The 26,684-nt window shown below is 41.6% G+C and overlaps 1 protein-coding gene and 1 long non-coding RNA gene across 3 annotated transcripts in view; one reads left to right on the top strand and one right to left on the bottom strand.

Annotated features, from left to right (window-relative positions):
* LOC139598603 (uncharacterized) overlaps window positions 1-26,684 on the top strand; it is a 163,625-nt gene that overhangs the window by 120,633 nt on the left and 16,308 nt on the right. The window lies entirely within an intron of this gene.
* OGFRL1 (opioid growth factor receptor like 1) lies at window positions 6,054-20,988 on the bottom strand. Of its 2 annotated transcripts, none has more exons than XM_071445063.1 (7): window positions 20,551-20,988; window positions 19,114-19,200; window positions 18,498-18,576; window positions 15,430-15,508; window positions 15,273-15,339; window positions 14,985-15,130; window positions 6,054-13,009 (listed from the first exon to the last, which is right to left on the bottom strand). In XM_071445063.1, the coding sequence occupies exons 1-7, from the start codon at window positions 20,803-20,805 to the stop codon at window positions 12,250-12,252; spliced, it is 1,473 nt and encodes a 490-aa protein (XP_071301164.1). In that variant the 5' UTR covers window positions 20,806-20,988; the 3' UTR covers window positions 6,054-12,249. The 2 variants fall into 2 exon arrangements, with proteins under 2 accessions (XP_071301164.1, XP_071301154.1); XM_071445053.1 differs by having other exon boundaries at window positions 18,498-18,579; window positions 20,551-20,987.

The following is a 26,684-nucleotide window of genomic DNA, read 5'->3' as shown; positions in this document are numbered from 1 at the left end:
CAAGAGTGAGTAGAAGGCAAGTGAGGTGGGATCAAGCCCAAAGTCAAGCAGCAAGGACAAGGAAAACTCAAATTTTCCCAGTAGGAATAGGGAAAGAGAAAGCCTGAGGCCAGAAGTGTGAGTAAATCCACTAGCCATGGGCCATGATGTAAGTCAGCAGCCTCTTGGGCTGTGGTGCCAGAAGGGAGCAGGCACCAGTAGTGATGCAGATGCTCACAGCCACTGCTCTGGCTGATGCCATGGTCTGGGGCTGTGATGGTGGGACAAGGGTGTTTGAGGAGGAAAAAATGTTCTCAGGGGCTCTCCAGGCTGGTGTCTGAGGCATCAGAGTGTTTTACAAGCAGTCTATCTCATTACATTTGCAGCAAACATGTTTCAATGGCTTTGTTTAATGTCCTCTTTCCCTTGCCTAGTCTCCAAATAACAAAAAGTAATGAAGAGGCAGGTCCAGACCAGCCATGGGCCAAGCCATCCTGTTAGGCTCAGTGAGGAGCATGGTTGGGCACAAGTCAAGCCCAGGAATCTGTGCCTGAGCTTGATCCCAGCTCCAGTGGAGGTGCCCACCAAGGGGTCTCATGGTTTTCTCACTCAGCTCTTTTTGCAGTGGTGTGATCCCATGTTACAGTGCTGCAAGGGGTCAGGGCTGCATTGAACACAGACAGCCAAACCCCTCCTGGAATACTGCAGAGGCTGTTGGTGCACTCAGGACCAAAATAATGAAGAATCATGAAGATAGTTGTACCACTAGGGTTCACAAGTTTCCATCCTTGCAGAAATCCTGCTCAAGGTAGGCTCAGGACTTTTGAATAAAGCCTTTAAGTTCAAGTTACAGGAAGGTAAAATTGTATTTGTAGATCCATAAATGCATCAGATATTGAATGCAGCATAAGCCTCTAGAAATACTCATCATTTCTCCTTATCTCCATGCCAATGACAACTAATCAGTTCTGGATGAGAAAGAGAGTAGGAGAGAAGGGCAGTGCCCACCTCTAGTCTATACACACACCCCATCTCACAATGGCATGAAAGCTCTTCTTCCCTTTCTCAACCCCTTACATAAAAAATATCCTTGAGTCAGAAACTTTCCAATTCAATCCACTCCTTTCTGTGTCTGCTCTCTCAGCATCCCTCTGTGCAGAACCTTGAAATATTTCATTAATTCCCAGCTGTCTTCTGATGCTGGAATTTTACCATCAGAGACTGCCCACAAGTGGGATATCAGGGATGTTGGAAACATTTCACTTAATAGATAAGACAATTTAGGGTTAGACAACCACCAAACTGTAGTTATCTGGTCACAAATTTCACATTTGATATGATATTTTTAAAATTCTATATTTTAATTTTATACCAAAGGATTCAGTCAGCAAAATCCTATTTTTACCTTTGGTCTCAGTCTGCTTATACCAAAACACTGGGATTTGTATAATTTCCCAAATTATTTCTGAAAAAAGTGTATGATGCTCACTGAGATTTACTCAGGTGCCAGTGGGAGAGTCGTATCTGACACAGCTTTTATCCTACATGTAATTTCAATAAACATGTCCCAGAGGAGACAGATTCTCTCCAGTAAAGATCCTTAAACTACAGTGTGACTTTTACTATATAAATTTATCATTCTTCTGACTTTATATTGAAAGATCTTTGCAAAGTTCTTTCCAAATTCTACCTTGAATTTACCTGGTAGGAGCCCTATTATCTCAGTAGCAGTGCAGCAAATGAGTCAGCAGAGAATGTGCCACTGGGTGTGTTCCTCAGTCATCCACATCTGCCTGTTTGGGGACACGTCTGAAACAGGCAGCAGCGCTCCCAGCCGTGCCCCAGGGAGGCTCTTACACTAAGAGAGTGTGACTCAGCAACATTTCTTAATTATCTGATGGTTGCAGGAGACTTCAAGATTGAAATATTGTCAGCAGCATTTTATCCAAAGTGGTGAAAAGCTTCTAAAAAAGCACTTTTGGGACACATTCTTGCCAGCTTTATGGCACTGGGCCTCTATTAACATAAACAAACTCTGATACCTGAGTGTGGCCCTCTGGGAAATTTCATATAAAGCCACAGGAAAGCTCATTTTTGCAACCTCCTACACCTCTGTCCTTAGAAGCAATGGTACTCCCTGTGTAGGCTGGGCCTGGGCTGGGATCTCTGTTTCCCAAGGGACTGTGGCCTTCTCTTGCTGCTCCTCAGTGTTGGCAAGGCTGCACTGCCTCGCCCAGGGGTCATGGGTTTGTCACCATCTCTCCAGGAGAACAGAGCTTGGCACCAGGTGTCTGAATGGTCTGAAGGTGGGATAACAGCCAGGGCCTTGGAAATAGGGACAATGATTGAGTAAAGAGGCCCCAAAACACATACCAATGCACAGATGGGCTGCTACCTATCGTTTAGATGGGCAGTGTGGAAAGCTGGGAGAAGCTGCTTCTGCTTTGGAAAAGGGAGCAGCAGCTGAGCAAGGAAAGAGCAGTGAGCAACAGGCACCTGCTGCAGCCTGGAAGGTAGAGTCCCCTCCAGGACCAGGCAGGGTGTAGCCCTAGGAAGAGGTCAAGTGCTGGGAATTGCCTCAAAATTCAGCCTTATAAAAGGGTCAGATTTGGGGAGGAAGAGGAAAAACCAGATGCTTGCTGTAGATATATCTTTCCTCATTGAAGAGCTGGGTGTGATCACCTGCACAGCAGTGCCTGAGGCCAGGCAGGACATGGCCACCAGTGCCATTTGCACAAGTCACCTCCATGGTGCTGGGCACTCACAGATGCAGCAGGATCACTGAGAAGTGCCAGCTTTGGGCACTTTGGGTGTGCTGGTGACCGAGGAGGAGTAAGAAGCAACCACCAGAGGGGAGGAGGGGGTGTTGTTAATGTGTGCCAGCATAACAAAGGGGTTATTTTGACATTTTAAAGTGTAAAAAAAAAAAAAGGCTCCATTATCACAGTGTCCTTACCATAAAAGAGAAAAGGAGAAAAATAGAAACAAACCTTTTTTAAGTAAAGAGTTAAAATACAGGGGTCCATAATAATATTTTCAAATCTGACTGAAGAACTAGACTGCTTCTGAGCTTCCTCTTGATGCAGAAAAAACTTTCACAGACTTCCTAAGAGCACCTGTTATTAAGTATCAGCATTAGGTGCCTTGTAGTTTTGAACAATGCTACTAAATTTCTGCATTTTCAGTTAACTGAGTACTACAGACCTGCCTACAACCGACTGAGGGTCCCATATAGGACCGAAGATCCCAAGTCCTAGTTCTCAGAAGTAATTCAAGGCTCTAATTTCAGCTGCCAGTTTGGATGCTGAGAATTCAAGGCTTCCTTGTGTAAGTTTTCAGAGGAAATTGAAGAAATGAAAATGTGAGGTTTCTTTTTTTTTTTTTTCCCTTCCTATTCTGAAATTTGAAACAGCTGTCACAAAATGTTTATAACCATACATAGTGCTCAATAAATGTCTAAACCTGGAAGGAACTATGCATGAATTATGTCTGATTTATACATTAAATAAAAATAGAAAGAACCAGTTGAATTTTAAACATTCCCCCCACATTCAGTAAAACTAGAAATTAAAATGTCTATAGAATATTTCCTGCAAAAATGTCTAATGCATTGCATATACAATATAAAAAACATTTTAAAAGCATTCTGCGAGTTTATCAGACAAGGTAAATACTTAGGCCTAACTAAACCTTCTTAAATTGGCTTTTCATAGTGAAAAATAGTTTTATTTTAACCTCACCCTATAAAGTGCAGTCCAAGATTAAACATAAGGAAAGATCTGAGCTGCCATTAATTGCTGGAAGTTATTGCTCTTGGACAGGTCAATAAACTCACAGGGCACATAACAGCCTTCAGGAATCAGCCCCCAGGGTGAGGCAGGACAATCCCCACCCCAGCCCTGCATCCTGACCAGACCCCTCTGAGAAGGTCAAATCTTCAGCTCATCTCTTTTTGGGGCAATGAAGCCTGTTGGATTATGGCATCTTTGGAGAGGCGGGAGCAGGGCCATGACTGCCCCAGACTCTGCCTGTGCCAGGCAGGAGTGACAGCCAAGGTGCAGACAAAGCAGGGCACACCAGTGTTTCTAAACATCCAATCCACCTGCCCCCACTGAAGAGAGACCCTTTTTACAGAAGAGGTTTCATGGAGCTGAAGCTCCAGGTCCCTTATAGGTACAGATGAGTCAATAAAGTCGTGCTAAAGTTTTGCCTACAATGTAATGCAGCTCTGAAGATATGTGAATGTAACATCCAAAAAGCAATGCCATTACCTGTCTTTATTTAGTTGCAAAATACTTTGGTAGATACTTTTACTGCTTCTTTGGAGGATTATTTTTAAACTGCAGATACTCTCCAGTCATACTTACTGATTTAACTTTGCAGAGATAATACTTGGCCTGATTAACCCCAGAGAATGAAGATATTTAATATTTTTTCTTCCAGTTTATTACCCATCCCTGGGAAACAAAGCAAAATAAATCAATTAAATGTAATTTTAAGAAGAGTATTCCCAGGTTTGGTTAGCTAAATCACATTTTTTGCAATTAATGTGGCCTTTATAGATGTTTTAGACATTTCTCAAGATCATCAAAATAAAACATTCTAATTCCAGTTTTACAGCACAGCTCTGTTAGAAAATTATTTCAGTGGAACAATTTCAAAACAATACTTTGTGGTTTAGCTCCCTAAACCACAGAGGTAGTTGCCATTTATTCTGGCTGTCTCCACCACCACTCCGTGCATAACAAAAGTGCTTCCCAGCTCACCTTGCAGAGACACTAGCCACTTCTGTCCCTCCTTGTGTGCTCTCCCCTCCAGTGCAGAACTGAGCTCTGTGTGTCACCACCACCCCAGCAGCTGGCAATTCCCTAGATTTTACCCCCCAGAATAAAGCCAAGGAGGTGAGTGGATGCCCTGAGAGATGGAGATGGCAGGAACAGCAGGCAGCTCCCCTCCCGAGCTGACAGGCTGTGTGTCTGTGCTCCATGTGGGTCCCTGCCCCAGGGCTGGGGGAGGCAGTGGGCAAGGCACAGGGGGCTGGATCATCAGCCCCTTGCTGCACCTCCTCCAGAAGCTGCTCAGGCTCTATTGAACTAATGGCCAGCTAAATTTGGGATACCAGTTTAGGCTCTTACTCTTGGAATGAGCACCAACAAAACTTCACAAGTGGCTCTGGCGCCCGTGAGGGTCTGTGCTCACACAAGAGCAGAATTTTTACTGCAGGCATACTCGAAGTCAAAGTTGCAGGAGCTTCAGCCAGCAACATCAGTAAGTGTTTCCACAGAGGCCCTGGCCCTTTTTGGTGCAGTTCATGCTCCCAGGGCAGAGGGTGACTGCCTGACAGCCAGTCTTTGCCAAGGGGCAGGTGAGCCACAGCGGCTGCCTCAGGGAGCTGTGACTGAGTTTTCTGGGGAGACCAACACACTGACAACCAATGATATTGGCTGGGGAGACCAACACACTGACAACCAATGATATTGGCTGGGGAGACCAACACACTGACAACCAATGATATTGGCTGCGAGTTCAGTGCCAACCCTGGGTGACCTGACAATACAGAAGTAGACTTATAGAGCCATCTTAACACCAAGCTTGATTTGAGACTAAGACCATATGGGAAGTCCTCCTTCAGTGTGAGGAGAATCTGTTTCTCCTCTTTAAGAAGAAACATTTGAGATTAGGAAACCCTGTCCAAATTTGCTGGGCTCTTTACAGAGCTTTATACATCTACAGTCACACCATGTGACTAACAGCTTACTGCAAAACCAGAACTGAAGCCATCCAATCCTACAACTTCAGCACAGGATAAATAAAACCAGCAGGTTAAATGCTTCCCTGCTACATTTAAGCAGCAGTAGCCTGGTTTTGACACTGCTCCTGACAGTTTATGGCTGCATGATCATAGTGGATATTTTAATGCTAACAGTGTTTTGATAGTATGCTTTTTTCTTAATTTAAAAAACTAACCATGGGCTTTTAGAAAAGCTGACTCTAGGGCTTCCCTCATTCCTCTACTATCCATGGTCATTTTGCCACTGACAACAAAAGAAGGAGAGCCAGAGCCTTTAATTCCCTGCTTTTAAGTGTTAATATATTTACAGAAGACTTTACGAACAAGCGCCAAACAGCAATTGCACATTATTAGAGCTACACAGTATTTCTACATGTTGCTAAAATAATGCTGCTAAATGAAGAAGCTTTATTAGTTCAGAGTTTTTGGCTGCTGTTATTAAAAATATATTTACCTGAAAGGAAATCCAAGTATTTCATTTTACAAATGATTTAAAATATAGCAGTAAGCAACATAAACTATTGCTTTTTATGTTTATACAATTCTTTTGGCATAACACTGCCATACAGATACAGAATTATAAAATATCTCTTTATAGTGCATTACAAATCCAGAAACTGGTTACCACTCCTACCACATACACATGGTATTGGTACTACCAAACATGCATGGCATTCTGTAATTAAACACTGCAAAGGAATACAGAGAAGAGAGTAGGACCATTCAGAAAAACTGACACAGAGCTGTTCCATTTTGCAAGTAAAAATTGTTGGGCTTTAGGGTTTTTTCTTTATACTGCACTTTTTTCTTAGAATACATTTCAACAATGAAGTCTGTGATATTTTCAAATTTTATCAGTGCAAAACTACACTTAATCATCTGTTGCCAAAATCAAACTGTATAAAGGGCAAATAACCGTAGAATACCTTAAAACACAGAAAAAAAAAAGAGCAACTAATGATTAGCAAACATGCTTCAGTGGACCCAAAAATATAAGTGCCATAACCTTTTTCACTGCAAAACAATAATTTTCACATGGTTAGCCACAGTAGTAAGTACATTCAGTATATCTCACAATAAACTTTAGCTGATGAATACACCACTGAACTTGTAAGCATGGTAGAATTAGAGAGCCACATTTCCAAGAAGAAATGAGGTCTCTATTGAATTGATCTCTATAGCTTTTGAACTACATTTTAGTAGTCCATTACATACAGCATGTAATAAACCTATTCTTTAAAGTAAATTCTTGCTTTCACCAAAGGTCTTAACTAAGTGTACTTAAGAACAAGGGCTGAAAAGGGAACACAGCTTTCAAGAAAAGAAACAGTTCATAGCCAATACTGAGCACAAAGATATTACAGAGACACAATCTGCACTGCCCTGGAGACTGCATCTAAATATCTGTAAATAGTAAAACTACGGTGTTGACCATAATGTGAATTGAGTGGGTTGTATATGCCTAGGCCTTTTTTGACCCATTTTCAGACTCTGACAGCCATAAAAAATACCTTTTGGCCAGTTACTCCAATTACAATTGGAACTGTGAACATGTATCAAAACAAATTACCAAAAGGTGGAAAGATGTTCATCTTCTACATGATCACATTGCTAGATTCATTGATGCTGGTTGCTCCAAACCCAGAGGTAGCTCACTCCTATGTCGGCTAGGAATAGGTTTTCCATTTGACTGATTTTGCTTTTACACAGGTAAGAAAAAAATAAATCAACCCTGTTCTGCAGTTGGAATCTGACTTTTAACACTTAATTTACACTTTTAGCACTACTCTACAAAAGGATTTATGTGCAAATATGTATTCAGAAGGAATAAGTAAGGTAGCGTTGTCATCAACTTAGGACAAGTTTCTGCCTAAGCAGACATCTTCTGCCTAAAACCAGAAGAAACATGGGACATTTTCTGCCTAAACAGGTATTTTGTCATTAGAATCTCCCAAGGTATTTAAAAACTGATTTAAAGTGGATTACTCTTCATCTTACAGTACTTTTAGTACTGTGTTCAAATGCAGTAGAAATTCTTTAACAAACAGATCTGAGACAAATAAAAGACCACCTTCCCCACACAAAACATTATTAAAACATGGAACTCACAGCCACAAGGGATTGAAGAGGCTGAAAGAAACCACAAGTTCAAAACCAAAAAATTCCTGCAGAAAAATGGGATCACTGTATAATTTCTTTGTTTCACAGCATCTTTTGGTGGCCAGCACTGGAGGCAGGACACAAGGCTAGAAACATCTTTGGTTCTGATCCCCACTGCCAATTCTGAGGACAACATACATAATCAGCATGATATTGTCACACTTTTATTAATGACAAAACTTGCTTCACATACTTGCATCTTATTCATAAATACAGCTTTTGTCAAGGAAATTCAATATGATATGTTTCCTGCAAAAGTGTGGTGTAAAAAATTACATTTTCACCTAAACATATATAACTATAAATTGTGATCAGTACCATCACTAGTCAGAAGAAGAAAGGGGTAAAATAACCTCTCAATTAAACAGATAGACATAAATTTTATTTAAAAACAAACAAGAGCTGTTTTCCATTTAAATCCAGTAAATGTCACTTGTCTTACCTCACTGGATCATCCACCAATATTGTACAAAGCTTTTAAGGTCTGTAAACCTTCTTTAAATATAGTACAGATATATGCAACTGCAGATTATTAGAATTATCCTGGAACAGTTCAGAAAGGCTTACACTAGGTTACATGAAATATTAACAATGATTATACAAATACCTAATACATTAGAGTGTTGCAATCTTAGAGCAGGAAACTGAGGAGCTGACCCAAGCTAGAGAACAGCTCTCAAAGGATTATTGCACTTATTTTTAGCATCCTTCAAGATTTTATTTGAGCAACACGAACACAAAGACCTCAGACCTGCTCCTAGATACGTGGACACATGTAACTATTCCTCTGCTCTGAATGGTCTGTGCTGCACACCTCATGTACCCAAGCCTTCAGTGTCTACACCAACACAGTATCAGGTACTGAGGCACACTTGTGTCTGGCACAGTAGGGCACAGAGCTGTAACTAACCTTAAAGTGCTGCATTTTTGCATGATTTGTATGATTGCCTTGTGTGTACTCATCTGTGTACTCAGTAACATTGTTCCAAGTTGCACATTCATATCCCCTTGCCATAAGATCCTTAAAATCAAATTCACAGCTATGTGCACGTACACACTACTCCCACTTAACAGTACCAGAGGCTACTCAGATGTACTTACTTGGGAGGAACCTTCATATGGAAGGTTCTGTTCAATTAACATATGAACAGCTCAGACTCTAGTCTAACACTGGGCCAAAATACACTATTGTAATAAGTACACAGAAATCCCTGAATACTTAAGCATACAGCAAGACAAAAAGAAACTTAACAGTAAGCAAATGACTTGACTGTCTTTGCATACCCTCAGTTACTGAAGTAATGGTTAACCACCCATGTACTGGCATCTATGAGAATACAATCATTTCAACACACATATACTGTATATATACTGTAAACCTGAAAACCAATACTTAGAAACTTCAAGCACGGGGTGCTTCTGGTTGCTAAGGCCATGATTCTGTAACAAAAATGCATACAGTGCACCCACTTGATCCTCACAGATCTCAATGGGATGCTATGCTGTACGATTGCCCTGCAATAAATCCTTCTTTTAAGAACTTGCAAAATCAGAAGAAACAATTTCTCTATGAAAAGAATGAGAAACTGTCACATTTTACATAGAGCAGAATTTGTTAGTTAAAGCTGAAGTGTCCCATGGGAGTAATGTTGATAAAGCTGTAAAACAAGGATTAGAGTGCAGGAGCCCACCTGACACAAAAACCCTCACTTACATAGTCCCCATAGGTCTTTGTAGGCAACTGATATGCCACTACTCCTCTATGAAAACTGAGAGAAATATATTGAGTTGCAGGTTAAAAAAAAAACAAAACTCCGCAAACATTGCAGAGTTAACACAGGTATAAGTACCAAAGTTCTTGACAATATTTTCAGATACCTTGGCCCCTTAATGCAGAAAGCTCTGTCAGATTAAAAGTATTTTAAGTACTTAATTATGAACATTGAACCAGTAAGAGAGATGTGTCATGATAATGGAATACTCCAGAGTAATCTTCTGGATGCACATCCCAAGAACTTTGTTTAAAACCAGGGCAAGATTTCTCTTTTTTTTTATTCAGTAGACAAAAGATCTCCTGAGGTCATTGATGTTCAATCAAATTACACTATAAATATAATAACACCTCTGTCCTCCCTTATTTCACATCCATACTCCGCATTTTCTGTAAAGTGTTTAACATTAATACTACAGCTCATAAATTGAAGGCTCTGTATAGCTTCTTATGCTATAGTTATGCTCCTTATATGCAAGGTATCAATTTTCCCTGTGATACTCAAAAAATAACTATGTAAGAACAGCTCTATGAAGTTTGCACAGTTAGGCACTCAAGACTGAAGAAGTCATAGGCAGAAAATGAAGTGTCCTCCCTTTGCATATGTGGAGGGGCAGAGTCCTTAACTACACAGACCAGTTCTATCACAGCACTTCCTTCCCCTTCTGTTCTGAAGGTCAGAGACAAATACAAACAAGGGGATCCCAGTTCATGTCCAGGTAATTGTGAAAGGCTTCTCAGGATCTTTCTGGCCTTAAAAAGGTGGTGGCTGGAATTCTTTGGGCATTTCTGCTCAGACAGACTTAATACCTACTTGAATGATCCAGGTTACCCTAAAAAAAAATCCATGTATATGAGTTCCTTTCCTCACAAGTCAGCACAGAAGGAGAAATACATCTTCCTTCTTCTCTGCTTCTTTAGGATGGAAAGAGTCTAATTTTTTTCCATAGGTACCAAGATCCCTAAATGCCACTCTCTTTGATCCCAAGAACCAGCGCTACCTGGAGAAAAAAATGGATGATGGATTGCCATGATGGGCATTAGCAAAACAGAATACAAAACATTTTGTCTATGCTCTGAAACCCCTGGAAACTTCATCATTTAGAGTTATAAGACTTGAATAAAGTCCTGTAGCATTTTGACACTCAAACTGTGGTCAGCCTCTTGCCTCATAACATTGAATCAGCAATACATTAAAGGCAGTGGATAAGATGTACACTTTTAAACAGAGAATAGATACAGAAGTTTTGGAGAATTTTAGAACTGTAGGAAGTGTGACTTGCACCTGCATTATTTTTAAATTCATGTTCTGCACAACTAACTTGCTGGGTACTACCATTTGACTTGAGCAGCAGAAAATCAGAAGAAGCTACTCAGGGAAAGCAGACAGTTCTTTGGTAGAAGCTGGGAAAGATCTTAACAGTGAAAATCTTGATGGGCTCCAGCATAGCCAACAGACTGACCTGCCTTAAGTTTACATTGCTTATCAAAGTAACATAAAACTGTGAGAGAGCAAAGAGAGGGAACAGACATCTGGAAAGAAGTATCAGGACTGCCTTTGTCTCTGAGACCAGCAACAGGTGACTGCACTGTGCAGATTCTACCCAAAACTAGCCAGGAAACATTGAAGTTCAAGTGAGACCCAATGTGCCATGCCTGGTGACCTTTTCTCTGATGGCTTTGCTGATAAGGCAGCGCTCTGTGATAAAGACACTGCTTTTCAGCTGTCCAGAGGCTTTCCAGGTGCTGAACCCAGCTGGGGGAGTCTTCTTATTACAGCCGAATAACAGAGAGCTTTCAAACTGAGACCAAATTTGAGAGATCAAAGAGATCCCTCCTCCCAGATGAGTTGTAACAAATGAGTCAAGAGAAGGGAGAATTTAACAGGGACTAAAAGAAGTCTAAAGTGCAGTTTCCCTTGTATCCAAAAACTCTGGATACAGTTTCTCTTAAGTTAAAACTTTTATTCAATATACAGTGATTCCCAGCTGTACAGGACATGATATATGCTATCAATTGTTAAGTGCCTCCAACAAAGATGCTAATCTAAGCTAAAAGATACTGTGCAAATACCGCTATTAATCACGGCCATGGTTCCTAAAAAAATAACCACTGGGGCAAAACACTGTGGTTTTGAAATAATTTCTAGTAATTTCCTAAATGGAAAACAAAACTTAAAGCAAGCTTAAAGGAAACTTAAAATTTGGATGTTCCAAGGCTTTTTAGTTGTTACACCTTATTTTTTTTTCAATACTGGATGAATTTTAAAAAGTAGATAAGCTTTTCTGCGCAATCTGTCTGGAAAAGATAATGAATTTCTTAGCTTTCAATATGCACAATTGTTTTAAAGAGACACACCTGGCTGACTGCTGATAAACTGAGATTGAAAAAACCAAAATTCATTAACCTACCAGAAGCCTAATCTGATGCATTTGCAACAAGCATAGTCTTGTAAACTAACATTAGATGGAAATTTCAACCAAAATTAACAAGCAATGAATAATTTTGCTTCATTCAACGTGAAACAAGGATTTTTTAAATCTCAGACTCATGGTTTGAGCTCCTCCTTAGTTTTTGTGGTGGTCCCTCCTGAAAGTGTATCCTTATCAAGGTTATCTTGTAGATCTGATGATGGGTCATTTGAAGAATTCTCAGTGTTACATAAATCTTCCTCTATAACACTTGGGTGATTTCCACAGTCATTGTTCAGATTTTCATCATCTTTTTTGGAATAAGAAGCGTCCTCCTTTCTGTCGGAATTATCATGAATTTCGTCTGATTTTGAAAGTTGACTGGTATCAGTGTCACTGTTCTTTTCAATGTTGTTCTGCCTAACAGCATCACAGTTCACTTCTTGTTCATCCTGATCATTTTCTTCCCCATTTTTTGTGAATTCTACCTTTCTTTCTTCAGTTATTTTACCAGCTGAGCTTCCACTTGCCGATGTATTCTTAGGCTCTTTTGGTTTCTTATGCTTAGAAATATGACTATTGGGAATGGAAACTGGAGATGCTGGCTTTTTATTTGCTCTGCTTCCCTCTGACTTCTGTCTTCTCGGGGGTCCCCAGATAAAATGCTCTGAGGGCGTATAATGTTGCTGGGCAAATCTCAGCAGTTTCCTCCTTTCTCTTCTGTCTCTAATAGTATACACAAAATATTCTAGAGCACTTTGCTTAATGTTGGGAATGGTATCTTCCACAAGAGCTTCATGCAGAATAAATTTTACCAGGGGAGATTTGAAACTCTCATATCCAAGTTCACCAAGGCTTTTCAGAATTCGAGTGATTCTCAAGTAGTTATGTTGAGACCTTTGAAAGAAATGGGTAAAAAAAATTCTATTGAATCAGAAAAAAAACCCAACACTTTACAAATACAGAACTGGAACTGCAATTCCTCAGTCCTTTTTATCACTTCAGATATGTACTTGAGACTTCCTATATTTTCTCAAAGCTGCTGAAGCTTACTAGCACCTCCTCTGCTAGGATGTTGTGAGTGAAAATTAGTGTTTGTAAAATGCACTGTGGGAGAGAGCTGAGAGCAAATAAAATCAAATGTACTGATTTTGATTCCTTCTGCTGTATGAGAAGGGCAACAAAGCTGATGAAGGGTCTGGAAGCTGTAAGTCCTATAAGGAGCAGCTAAAGGTAGTGGGTTTTTTTATTCTGGAGCCAAAAAGGCTCAGGGGAGACCTTATTGCTTTACAACTGCCTAAAAGGAGGCTGTGGCAAGGGGGGGTCAGTTTCTTGTCCAGGGCAACAGCTGACAGGACAAAGGGAAATAGCCTCAGGTTGCACCAAGCTGAGGTTCAGGTTGGGCATGAGGAAAATTTCTTCCCTGAAAGAGTGGTTAAGCATTGGAAGAGTGCCCAGGGAAGTGGTGGAAACACCATCCCTGGAAGTGTTCAAGAGATGAGTAGATATGGCACTTAGTGCTATGGTTTATTTGATATGGTGGTGTTTGGTCAAAGATTGGACTTAACGATCCCAGAGGTTTTTTTCCAACCTTAATGATTCTATGCTGGTCTCCTTCTGGGGAGAAAACCCAGTCACTTTGTAAAGAAAAGGGTTTGTAGTGTATTTATAGTGCAGCTATGGAACAGGGTTCACTGCACTTCACTCAGGTTACTTAAAAGCTGGGTCTCCAGTCTAGACTAGCACCTGCACTACTGACACAGTCAGTGCTGGGGGAAAAACAGGCACCTCTGGAGAGTAAGTCCCACTGCTGTAAGAAATATCAAAGAGAAAATGAACTAATTGTCTTCTGCAAGTGCTTGTGAAAAGGTCTTTCCCTTGTGGAGCACACCTTAGTACGCCGTAGAATTTTATGTTTGAATTTTAGATGGATAAAATTAGGTACAGAGAGTCCCAAACCCTGACTTAAAACTGTAGCTACTCATTGGGAAGAACAGGAGTGAGAGCATGCAGTAACGTTTGGGCTTCCTGAAAACCTGTTTTATCTGTGGCCTGAGTCTGAGCCCACACCCATATGGGGTCATAAAATGTTAACGTAAAAATATAAACAAATTATTCCCACTATTCACCTGGAATCCATCAGAACTGTACCTACAAGTTTTATCATAACAGGAGAACAAAATGCTGCAAGAAAACATCCTTTAGCTCTAAGCTCAGAGATATTAGGAAGTGAGCAAAAGATCTGAAAAGAGGTTTTGCTACAATTAATCTGTATGAGACAAAATTCAGTACAAACTTAGGATCCACACAATACCAATGTAAAGCAACTGATATAATTTGCTGAACATTGGGCCAAGGCTTGACATAACATGTTTAAACCTTTCCAGATCAGTATTTCAATTAAAAAAATTTAAATACACAGTATTTCATGTTTTGAGGAGGGAGGGAAATATTTTTACTTAACTTTCATACAGGTGTGGAGAATTTAATCTTTCTCAAAAAGAAATGTAAATACAAAGACAAGTCACTTGTTTTTTCCTAAGTGAGAAGCAGCACTTTGGGATTGGGTGAAAACAAATTCAGTACCATGACAAATTAGTTTGAAGCTGGGATCTTCTTCAACACCATCTAAAATTGTATTTTCAAGGAATTCAATGATGTCAGTCCAACTGGCAATGGGTGAGAAGAACAATCAAAAAAAGGGGAAAGAGGAACATACAGAAAGAAGCACAAACCAGGCATCAACTATTTATTTTTCCCTTTTTTTTTCCTGGCAGTCTTTGGAAAAAAGTATCTTTGCTTTCTCTAGAAAAGAAAAGGATAAAGAGATTCCATAGCAATTCTAGCAAGTGAAGTGAATGTCATTACTTACTCATTCAAATGCTGAAATCTTTCTTGCCAGTTAGCAGCTCGTGCTACATTTCCAGTTTTATCAATTAGTTTTATTCCAAAAAACTCCAACATCATTTTGTAAGCCAAAAGGAATCTTCTAATTGCTTCTTTTGTTTTCTTGAATTCCTAATGGACAAAGAATATGTCCAAAATTCTTAGTGGCACTAAAGTGAGTACTTCTGCATTGTATAAGACAACTCTACATAACAAAAAGCAGTTATGTATTAAAATTACAGTGATGGTTTGTATGGAGCTCAATTTGACTTACCTCAATTTCATATGTAGTTAATTCTTTAGCATAGAAGTTCAGACCTTGCTCCCTTAGTGGAAAAAGCCTGTTAAAAGAAGACGTGCATTATGGCTCAGTATAAGAGCACTTAATCAAATTAATGCTTTGAAACAGAAATAGGTAATAATTGACTAACCACTGTATATAAGTATGGTTATGTTCCAGTTTTTCATAGTCTCCTTTCCATTTATTTAGGACCTCTTCAATATAAACCCCTGCATAAAAATAATTTGAAAAACTGTTAGGTAGCCATCAAAACCAGCACTCAGCTACATAAAGTACATGCATGTTAAAATAATGACAGAACACATACTTTGTCTTTCATATACTATGTGAAATAAGGTCTATTGCAGCCATAAATTAATTTTAATTCAAAACTAATTTAGTTACTAAAACTTAATTAAAAAATAAGGTACTTATAAAATGTCAATATAAACAAAACAAATTGACTTATACTGGGTTAACAAAAAGTGAAGGTATGTGACAGCAACCTATATAAAATATATACAAGAATTCTCATGTCATAGATCCCTTTATCACACTGACTGGGAATTAACAAACTGCTCCCATAAGACACTGCACTGTGAATCACCTGTCACTGATTTTACAAGATAAAACTCTGCAGCTATCCATCTATCTATCTAATCTTCATAGAACAAAACCTGAACACTTTAGGAAATCTCCCATACCAGGGATCTCTAATACCTTGGAAGCTGCAAATACCATTATGATTGGGAAATCTTTCTCAATTAATAGTGACCAAGCACAACACTGAGACTGCTCATGGAATTCAGTCATGGGCCAGGGCACTTTTCCAGGTACTACACAGATATACAAAACACATAAAAGGATGGTCCTTGTTCCCAAAGCTGTACAGTATCTTTCCATGAATGAGCACTGTGTTTGTCTGTTTCTATTCTGAAACCAACAACAGTTTCAGTACTGCTGCACAGCACCTCCCAAAGCCAAATAGCATAAGAGCAACCTAAAAATCCCAAAGCCCCATGTAGATAGTCTCCTGCTATACATTTCAGATGCCTCTTCACCCAGTGAAAATTTCCATTTGGGTCTAAATGGCAAAGGAGGACACATTTGATACTTTTATATAAGAAGTGAAAAAAGCAGCTAGTCTAAGGGGCTGATAAGTACATGGGGTTTCCAGTGTAGGAAAAGCTGGAAAAGGACCTTGGAAAGAGGACCTTCACCATCACTGCATCATATCCAACCTGTATTTCAAGTATTGGAAAACTTGCTGCTCAGACCCAGGGCAGAGAGACAAACAGGCCAGCTCTGATCCAGAAGCACAAACTAAATCTGTAGGTCATGGGACTAAACTTCACCTCTAGTATTGCACTAGAAATGTTTTGGGACTTTTTAAACAACATTCTCCAGTATTTCAGTTCTTAACCTGGTAGCTAAGACTCCCTCCAAACCTCTGCATAGCCAGAGTTCACAGACAACAACATGTCATCCTCCGTGGCTTATCAGTGACCTTTGACATTACTAACTGTGGTTTTCTCTCAGAATACTAAGAAAAGTTATTCTTTACAAATTTTGGGAGGGAAGCCCTTCTACAGCTTTCATGACTACTTCTTTTTATAGCTAATCCTCTTGAACCGCTCCTTCATTTTGGACTTTTAAAGGAGTTCTTCCCCACAACCTTTCCTGTCTTTAGATTCAGAGCCATATGGTCCCCAGGTTCACACAGACCTCACTGCCCTTAGCTTTCTTTCTACATCTGTTCTCTGTGTAATGTCTCCCAAATCTGCTACTTCTTTACTGGCAATTCCCAGACCCACCTGTTCTTACAGTCAAGCTAAAACTGACTAAAAGCATCTGCCTGTGGGTATCTAGATAAAGCACAAGTCGGTTAAAGCAAAAGTCTTACCTTTCTTTCACAACCTGAGTTATCCTCTCACTTGCTAAGGGTATTACTGCTATCTTGTCTATAAACAGTTCTCATCTTCAACTTTCCTGTGTGTACATTTTTACAACCTTCTGTGTAACATTCCTTCCAACCAGCTTCCTATCTGAACTCTCACACTTTGCATCTCAACTTTTTTTCCCTGACCTTGAAAAGTGCATTCTTGTCATGCTTGCACCTACCCTGAATGTTGCTGAATGCAGCTACCCTGAATGCTGGGAAGATCATCTTTCTAGACTATTACTTTTTTATACTGACCTGGTTTTTTTGCTTTGCATTCTTCCATTGTGAAACCTTGCTCTGTAACATCAAACAAAATCTATACACCTTCCCTTCCAAAGCCTTTGTGACCTGTCCCTCACTACCTTATCAGAACCCATTTGTTGCTATGAGACTGATCCTGCTTCCAACAGGATCCTGCCTCTGAGGCAGCCTACACATCTCACTCCTTCTGCACTCCAACGTGCACTTCACCATTTCCTACCAAACAACTCTCATGCTGAGAGGATCCTTCGGCAAATACCTTCAAAGTAACCTTGTCAACATTCTTTTAAAATTCAGAGAATATTATTTTTGGCCTTCAGTTTGTCTTTTTTGCTAATGGCTAAGCTCTCATGTGCTGACACTCCTGTCTATCACCCTAACCAAGACTGCTTTATTGCCTCCTCCTGCTTCTCCATCTGTCTGCTATCCTGTTGTCTCTCATATGTCAACTGCAAACTCTCTAGAGTAGGGCTTGTCATCTTTCAGCTTCTCCTGTGTTTGTGCAGAATGCTGCATATGAGGTTCTTGCTCCACTACCAGAACCACTAGGGACACTGAGAAATGGCTTTATTATTGGTGTTACAATAATCTCACACAAGATTAAAACACATTTTTTTTCCCTTACACAATTCCAGTGTTATCCCCAGAGATCACTGCCACTCCTATTCAAACAGCAAGTTGGTGTAATATAGTAGAAGAACTTTATCTTTGTTTAATAAAAGGTACTGCCACAAACAGTGGTACTAACAACGCCTTGTACTTTTCTTAGACTTTATCATGCTGATAATGTCTAAGAAAAGCACTACCTTCCTAGAGTGAAAGCTAACTCTGTTTTAACCACATTTTAACCACAAACTGCTCTTGTGTTATCAATGTGCTACTCCAACATGGGAGGTTCATGTTCAGTATATTACTGTACACCTTTAATTTGCCTCAATTATCACCAATGTTTCAATCTGCTACTATCATTAGTGATCATTCTTTTGTTATCACTGTTATTGTGGCAGATTACTCACCATCAGGTTTAAATGGGATTTTATTTTTGTAAAACCGGAGATTGCACAAGTCATTTTGATACCGAAGATCTTTAAAGTTCTGCTAAAAGAAAGGAAACAGGACATTATCAGCCTACAAAAACCTACCAAGACTATCCAGAAAGTGATATTGGGCTCTTTGAATAATTTAAGGACAAAAAATTTCAGAGTTTTAGGAACCACAGAGTTCTAGTCATGCACTTAAAGACTCAGTTTAAGGATCTGAAAATTCTTTCTGGCTGGTACCTTCTACTGAGGCAGCAGCAAGCATAGCAGCACCCTTTCCCTTCAGTCTCAAGGAACTCGAGAGACAAATAATCAGTCAGGCAAATTCTATGGTCTATTCTCTTTGATATCCAAGGCATAAGCCTTTTCCTGGGCTCCAACCACTCTTCCCAGGCTTACACATATCATGTGCTTGCCTGTTTGCCTGGGATGAAAAGACATTATTTCTCTCCCACTCGCATATGTTGTGTCTCAGCTTTTTGGTTTGTGTATCAGCTTTTTGGTTCTCATTTCTTGTACTTGTTGTTCAACACAAAGGTTTAAGAATGTTTTTTTACTGAAAAGACAATTTTAAACCATAAAATGTTCTTACTGGATACTGGTGTCGGTACTTGTATAAATCTCTTGCTGCGTAGAAGCTTCTCTTTGGCTTGGCTGTCAGCTCAGCTCCATCACCACTCTGAAACAGTTAGAAAGCAGATAATCATACACAAACCCCCTAAATAGCATACTTGTGTAATATTCAAATAATTACTTTTCATTATGGATTTCAGCAATGTAAACAAATGTAAGTGCACGTATTTGTTTGCTGTTTGGTCAAACACTGAAAATTTCCCTGCTCGATACTTACACAACACACTTTAAACCTAAGTTAAAAAATTAATCTAAAATACAAAAGCAAGACTATGAATTGTCCTTCCAAAGAGGCTGAATTTGAGCTAAATCAAGTCTGATTGTCATTTCTAAATGCAAGATTTCAAAGTAATCTGGCAACACAGAGACACCACCAAATCTGAGGAGGAAATCATACTATTTAAAAAAACAAACAACCCCAAACAAACAAAAAAAGGAGTTGCATACATAGACTTAATTGCTACTATTGCACCCTGTGGAAAATAGTTACTAAAAATATTTCATTCTACTCCTTGCAATACATGCAAAAGGTTAAAGTCAAGCTTAAAAGAGGAAGTTCTCTGGGACTGCACTGGGCATTTGCCATTCTTACTGCCCATCCTGTGGCTTATCAACGATACGCTATTGTCAAACAAGCAAGTATGCTCCTTCCTCCTTTCACAAGACCAGCTTTGACCATACCTGCAGGCAAAACACACTTGCACGAACAAGACACACCCCTTGACACTTGGTTATCCGGCACTAGTATCGCCATGTAACAAGCAGAAAAGGGAAAGACACTTAGGCTTACTTAATTTTGTTTGGTCTCTGAAACAAAACACGATATATCTAGCAACCTTAAAAAAGACCCAGCTGTTCCACTCTACATGGTATTCTAACTCAAACAAAATTATTGTCAAAAGAAGACTTAATTTCTTTAAGCTCAGCATTTACAAAGCTTCCTGAAGAAGAGAAAACTCGCTCTGAAAATTCGTCACACCCACCGAGGAGTCACAATTCCATTGCCACATAGGATCGAATATGCAGATTTTTATGCTGTTTAATGAAGAGGCCACGTTAATTTACAACACAGCCTTCCCGGGAAATAGCAGCAGCGGGAGTGTCAACGACACCAAGGCCTCGATTTTCTCCCAATAATGACAGAGGAGGGGTGAGGAGAGATAAAACCGGGCTCGTCCTTAGCGGAGATGCAGTGCTGGGTTATCCCCAGCCGCTCCGGGCGCTGGCAGGTGCCGCCGGCAGCAGCCCGGGCCCGCGAGTGCCGCAGAGCAGCGGGAGCGGGGCCGCTCGGACCGCGGCTCGGTTCGGTTCGGGTCCGCCCGTCCCTGCTCGGCCGCCGGGCCCGCGGGCAGGGCAGGGTAGGGCGAGGCGGGGCCGCGTTCGGCGCTGCCGGTACCTGCTCGGGGCTGGCGGCGTCCGCCTCTGCCCGCTCCGCGTCCTCCTGCGCTGGCGGGGCCGGCGGCGGCTCCCCGGGCCGGCAGTCGGCGGCGGGCGGCTCGGGCGGCTCTTCCCCGCCTCCCGCGGCGGCGCACACCCCCTCCTGCCGCCGCGGCTCCGCCGCCTCGGGCTCCGAGTCAGTCTCCCAGGTGGAGTCGCAGTCCTCCACCGTGGTGGGCTCCTTGAAGCTGACCCCGCTCAGCAGGCTGCCCATCGGCCCGGAGGCCGCGGAGGCCGAGGGCTGCGAGCGGCCGCGGGCTGCCTACGGCTGCGGCATGGCGGGGCGGGGCGGCGGCGGCCGGGGCTGCTCCCCGCCCGGCCCCAGCCCACGGACACGCGCGGGGCGGAGCTGGAGGCTCCGGGATTTCCACAAGAAACGCGCGCCCAGCCCTGGCGGCGGGCACCGGGCAGCGCCCGACCGGCGGCACCGCGGGGTCGGGCGGGGCGGCTCAGGGCCCGCCCGCCGCCCCGGCACCGGGCAGGCCGTGCCAGAGGGGAGAGGGAGAGGGAGAGGGAGAGGGAGAGGGAGTTCCCCCTCCGAGCAGGTGCGCCCCGCGGGGATTTCATCGCCCGGAGGCGACCGCGCTGTCCCCTGAAGGCTTCTGAGACAAGCGAGTGGGTGCTGGTGTTCATGGAGAAGAGCGGGGATGGAGGCTGCCCCAGAACAGCGGTGTGGGGAGGAGAGGCTTTTGTGACACCTGCGGTGAGCAAGCTCCGGCTGTCCACTAGACATGGGAACTGTTGACCCCAAAGAGTGTACAGGGACTAGAGAAAACAGGAATGGAGGAGGGAATACTGTGATAACCAGCCAGTTTTCGTTGCTTCTAAAATTCTTGCAAGTTTGGGGATGAAACTGACATGGTGTTCAAGGACCAATTTGAAGGGGCAGTGACAGCGTATTTTGTATTTGGCCGATACGTGCCTTTTGGACAGAAACACTGCCAGGAGTGAAGAGCTGATGAGTTGACAGCTTAGCACATTGTTCCAGTGCCTACTCTCACACTCATGTCTAAAAACATGTCCTAATTTCTAACCAGGGTTGGTAGGCTTCAATTCCCACTCAGGGATTTCTGCCTTCTCCTTAAAGACAATTCTGGGATGTCTGGTGACCACTCCTAAAGATGTGGAATATCATCAAGTCATCTCACTCCTCTTCTTGGTAAACCAAAAAGGTTGAGTTTCTTCAGCCTCTTTCCATAAATTCCCTTTCACATTCCCTCATTCCAAGTTGTCCAAGTTGTACCTTTTTTGTCTGCTGTGTGTTTAATGTTTTAGCATCTGTTTCAAGTGCAGGTACCAACATTTTAACTGGGTGTCTGGGTCATCAGTATAGAGGTGATTTCATCTATATATTCTTGTTTCCCTATCCACTCTCTATAAACTGAAGTACCATTTTAAGCCAAGTTGCTACAGTGTCATGCTCAGATGCACTCATGTCAGTCACTCTCATACATAACTCTCCTTCAGGTTCATTTGAAGCAAGTTAGCTGCCCCCACTGACACCAAACACAAGAAATGACTGAGATTGCCCTGGTTTGTCAGACCTTGTTTCAGGCAAGTGTATTTGCAGCAGCAGCTCACCTAGATACTGTCACAGCTGCATGGCCCCCCCGAGCCTGCCATGCAGCTCAGTCCACCCTGCTGCCCGTGCCCCTGCTGCCTCCCACCATCACCCACCTTGGCCAAGACATTTCTCCTCCTCCTGTGCTCTTCATGAAGATCAATGAAGCCCACTCAGCCTTTCCAATACCCCTTAGTCACCATCATGCCAGCTGCTTCCCTCTTTCCAGCTATTCCCACTCCCAAGATCAAAGCTAGAGGCCCAAGCCAAGACATCCCCTCCGCCCCCAGCCCTGTAGGTTTTCAAGGTCTACTGGAACTTTTTTGATATGTGATATTAAGAAATGCATGTAGCATACAGGAAAGTTCAGTTTCATTTTTGCCTGTGGACATAATTTTAATAAAGAATAAAAAATCCCCATCAAGCAAGAAGAAGAAAGGTTATAAGAGGGCAAGCAGTAAGACTAGATACCAGGGCTGCAGTTGAGGGAACTGAGTATTTTATAACACTGATGCTTATGTATCACATTTTTGGAGAGTTCCTTCTTCTTTGGCCTCATTTGGGGGAATGAGGTCATTCTTTCCTGCTTCCACAGTATCTCCTCCCATGTTGGTGGCAGTTTGAAGGAACTGACTTAAGAAATTCTGACATCTGCAGCACATTTTTCTTGACTACCTGCAGACCAGGTACTTCCATTGGCCAACATCTACAGGCCAGTTCTGCTTCCTCTCCCCTGCTACAGTTTTTGTCAAGGTTCTCTCACTGGAATTGTGTTTATACTATGGAGAGTGGAGCCTCCATGTAGAGTGGAATGCCTTGCATGAGCATCAAAAACCAGGGGAAGGTTTTGATGACATTTCAGTTTGCATTGCAGTTAATCCCACAAAAAAAAAAAAAAAAAAAAAAAAAAAAAAAAAAAAAAAAAAAAAAAAAAAAATCTTTCTGCAGGAAAGCTCAATTTCTTGTGCAAATAACTGCACTTTATTATAGAAAGCTCAGTTTTACCTGAAGAGCAAGGCTGTCAGCCAAGTCTCAAAGCTGTCAACCAAATCTCATAATAGAATTTTAGGTGGATTTTTAAAAGATCTGGATCTTAGAGCACTGATAAGAACTGGGAGTCAAATGAGCTGGTGGGAGAACTCACCAAGCCACTCCCCATCATTTACCATCAGTCCTGGTTAACCAGGGATGTCCCAGATGACTGGAGGTTAATCAGTATGATGCCCACCTACAAGATGGGTGTCTTGAGATGATTTTACAATGAGTAGTTTATTCCATTATCATCTGCTGCATGCCCAGAAATGGTTGTTTAAGGTGGGGGGCCTTGGGACTCTTCCATGGGCTTTTTCAAAGCTTCATTCTCCAGGCATCCCTGGTGCCATGCAGACTGTGCCTTTTTTTTGCTTATCTAGCTTGGTTTTTGTTAGCTTAGGCAAGAAGGGTTATTTTACTCTCCCTGGCCTTAGAGAGGCTGCTGCAGCAATCCTTGGGTGGCTTTTTTCCAAAGTGAACTGTATGGTTTGGTTTTGGTCTGAGACCCCAGAGAATGACCAGCGGGAGAAGAATTGGCTGGGAGCTGCTCCATCTCGGCCCCAGACCACAGAAAAGCAGAGCCAGTGAGAAAAAGGAGACCAAATCCACCTCCTTCACCTGCTGTGAAGAGGGGACCAACACCAGAGAGTCACCAGATTCCCATCTGTTTTGCTAGAGCTGCTGGGTGAACCTTTTGTTTTGCTTTTTTTTCCTTGAGACAGGAGGAGCCAATTTTTTCTCCCCACCAGGTTGCCAGCCATTGCAGTTTTATTTTTTTTTTCCCTGGCATTTTGAGTGTTTTGTTCTGGTGGTGGTGGGGGATTTGCCTTTTGCCAGATGTATGTTGTTTTCCTTTGAACAATGTGTTCTTTCAGGGATGCAGCTTATTGCTGGTTGTGAACTGGAGACAGTTGGGATTCATGAAGAGGCTCTAGCACCCTAAATAGCTTTGTAGGATGGTATTTCAGAGCTTGAACAGATTCCCCAAGACATATCTTATTTAGAAAAAAATAAATTCCATTACCTCACAGTCAGAACTGGTAGTCAATTTTGGTAGTGACGGTAGTGAATTTATGGCACTTGAGTTCATGAAAGTATTCCTGTACAATGGAAGATGACTAAGTGCTAAAGACCTGTTTCAATCAAGTAGTTTGACTGTCACATAACACAGGTGAAAAACAACAGAAGACCTAGGGGACTGCCAACCACTGTAAATCAAATACAGACTTTCATAATGCTTATAGAAATAAGCACTTCTGATTATATACATTTATATACATCTTAAACAGCATAGGTTATTCTAAGCTGTGTTTTTTTTTCTTTGATGAGGTCATGGTTTTATGAGGACTTCAAAGTGGAAACTACATTGCTTTCTCAAAGCTAATGCTGCGTGTGATAACTGTTAAAAATTATTAAAAATGCGGTAATTGTAATATTTTATCATTATCTTGGGAGGATGCTTGGAATAGGATACCAGAGAGGTCAATTAACAACTGTGGAGAGACTTATCAACCTAATATTAAGGTGATATAAAGCTGGGAGGGATTATGCATCCGTAGAGGATATAGTAGACTACAAAACTGCTTTGATAAATGACAGAGGAGGGTAAAATAAATAACATTGGTAAAATGAAATTTAGTTGAGCTAATGTAAAATGATTCACAGTGGATATTTAAACATACAAAGGTAGATTTAGGAAATGCAGGAAGGCATTGATATGACAGAAATGTCTGAGAGCTACAGTATTATTTGCATACATTTAGACAAGGGTCCAAATGTATTTGGACGCCAACACTGGGAAAGTGTTCAAAGTCATACAGGCATGACAATATTTTGTATGAAGTGGCTGTAGCTGACTGTATTTTAATGGGGTTTGTTACCTCATTTGCTTATTTTTTGACTATGGTGAATGTTAATTCTCTTCTTTACTCCAGTAATGCCCCAGACTGCTAAATGCCAAGCTTGATGTAGTAGCTATAGAAGGTGAATCTAATTTAGAAAGTTCTCCACAATTTCCCTCTCGTGAGTGTCATTGGAAATGATTAACTAACTGTAAACTCAGAAGTCAGGTTGCATATTTCCCTAAATTTGTTTCTATTGAAATCTGAAATTAATTTAGAGTGAAGAAAAGATTTCACATAAATCATGCCAGACGTGACAGATCAGTGTATTAAGCTCAGTAAAGCCAGTGGAAGTTCTCTCATTTTTGCTGGTTATGACTACAAAATTGAAGACCTTAACTGAAGCCCTGTTTATTGAAGTGTCTTGCACTACAAGTCTGTAAAAGGTCATTTCAGAACAAATTAATAGAAGAGTGTTTTACTTTAAGATGATCTGTCTAGGTGTCTCAGTGTAGTCCTTAAGCCTCTAAGATTCTGCTTTTTGTCTTTCAGATAGAGTTTGAGCAGCCAGTTTCTTGAGAGGAAACTGATCCAAGCCTGGCATGCAGCATGGTCTAAATGAATTGCTGTGCAGAAATCCTTGATTTATAGCTGGAATCCTACATCACCCTTGTGATGAACTGGAACCAGGTACCCAGGTTGGCACTACCAGCTCTTCTGTAGTGGGCTTGCCTACGGTGCATCAGCAGAGTCAGCTGCCTGACATCACTGATAAGAAATGATGTTCACTTGCCAGAAGTTCACACAGGATTAGGTGATGCCATTAAGTTTTGCTGAAGGGCTCCTGGACTGCACCATGCAAGCTAGTAATTTTGGCAGTGTAACCCAGTGAGAAATTCTTCTCCCTGAAAAACAAACTGAGAGTGTGATGCAGAGGCCCAAATGCAGGTGTCCAAGTGCCTTTGGAGATCCCTTGGTGTATCCATCTTCTGCTGCAGAAGGACACTGGTGCTCCATAGGCTCAGGAGGTCCCATGGTGTAGCTGCCAGCCCCCCATGAAGACATTTTGGCTACTCTAGGTTGTCTCCAATGATGCACCTACTATGTGCATGCTTATCATATATCGGTATAGGCCAGCTAAGTCTGTATGTGACTGGTTGGTTGGCTGGATCCCTTTGAAAGCTGCTGGTCTGGATTGACCACAGCTGCATTTATCTACTGCACTATAACACCCCTTGTTATCTTCTGGCATACATCTCTGTGTAAACACATAAATTTAGGTGTTTCTTTACAAACTTGATCCTGCCCCTGATGTCCCTGAGCATCCATATTTCTGTTGGTGTGCTACAGCACTCCCTCTGATGTGTAAGTGGACATTTCTGACCTGACAGCACACAGTATCTCCTGTCTTGAACTTCCAGAATTACTAAATGAGGCACCCGTGCCAGATGTAGGACATGGCTTAGTGTACTCAGAGTAGGCACAATGCCCCCAGAGCTGTGTGGTTTTCTCCTCTGGGTCATTAAACAGAGACAGAGACTGATATTGTTCTGAACCCTGAGAAGGCTTCTCATTTGGGGAATTTATGTCCTGAGGTGTCTAACCTGTAGATGCTGAGCCCGAGCTAATCACAGAATGCTCCTTGTGTACTCCAATAGG

This window comes from Agelaius tricolor, unplaced genomic scaffold (genome assembly GCF_023055355.1).
Source record: "Agelaius tricolor isolate 1412-34295 unplaced genomic scaffold, bAgeTri1.0.p SCAF_1, whole genome shotgun sequence".
Taxonomy (NCBI): Eukaryota; Metazoa; Chordata; class Aves; order Passeriformes; family Icteridae; genus Agelaius; species Agelaius tricolor.
Note: the sequence above shows the minus strand (reverse complement) of the source record. Positions and strands in the feature narration are given on the sequence as shown.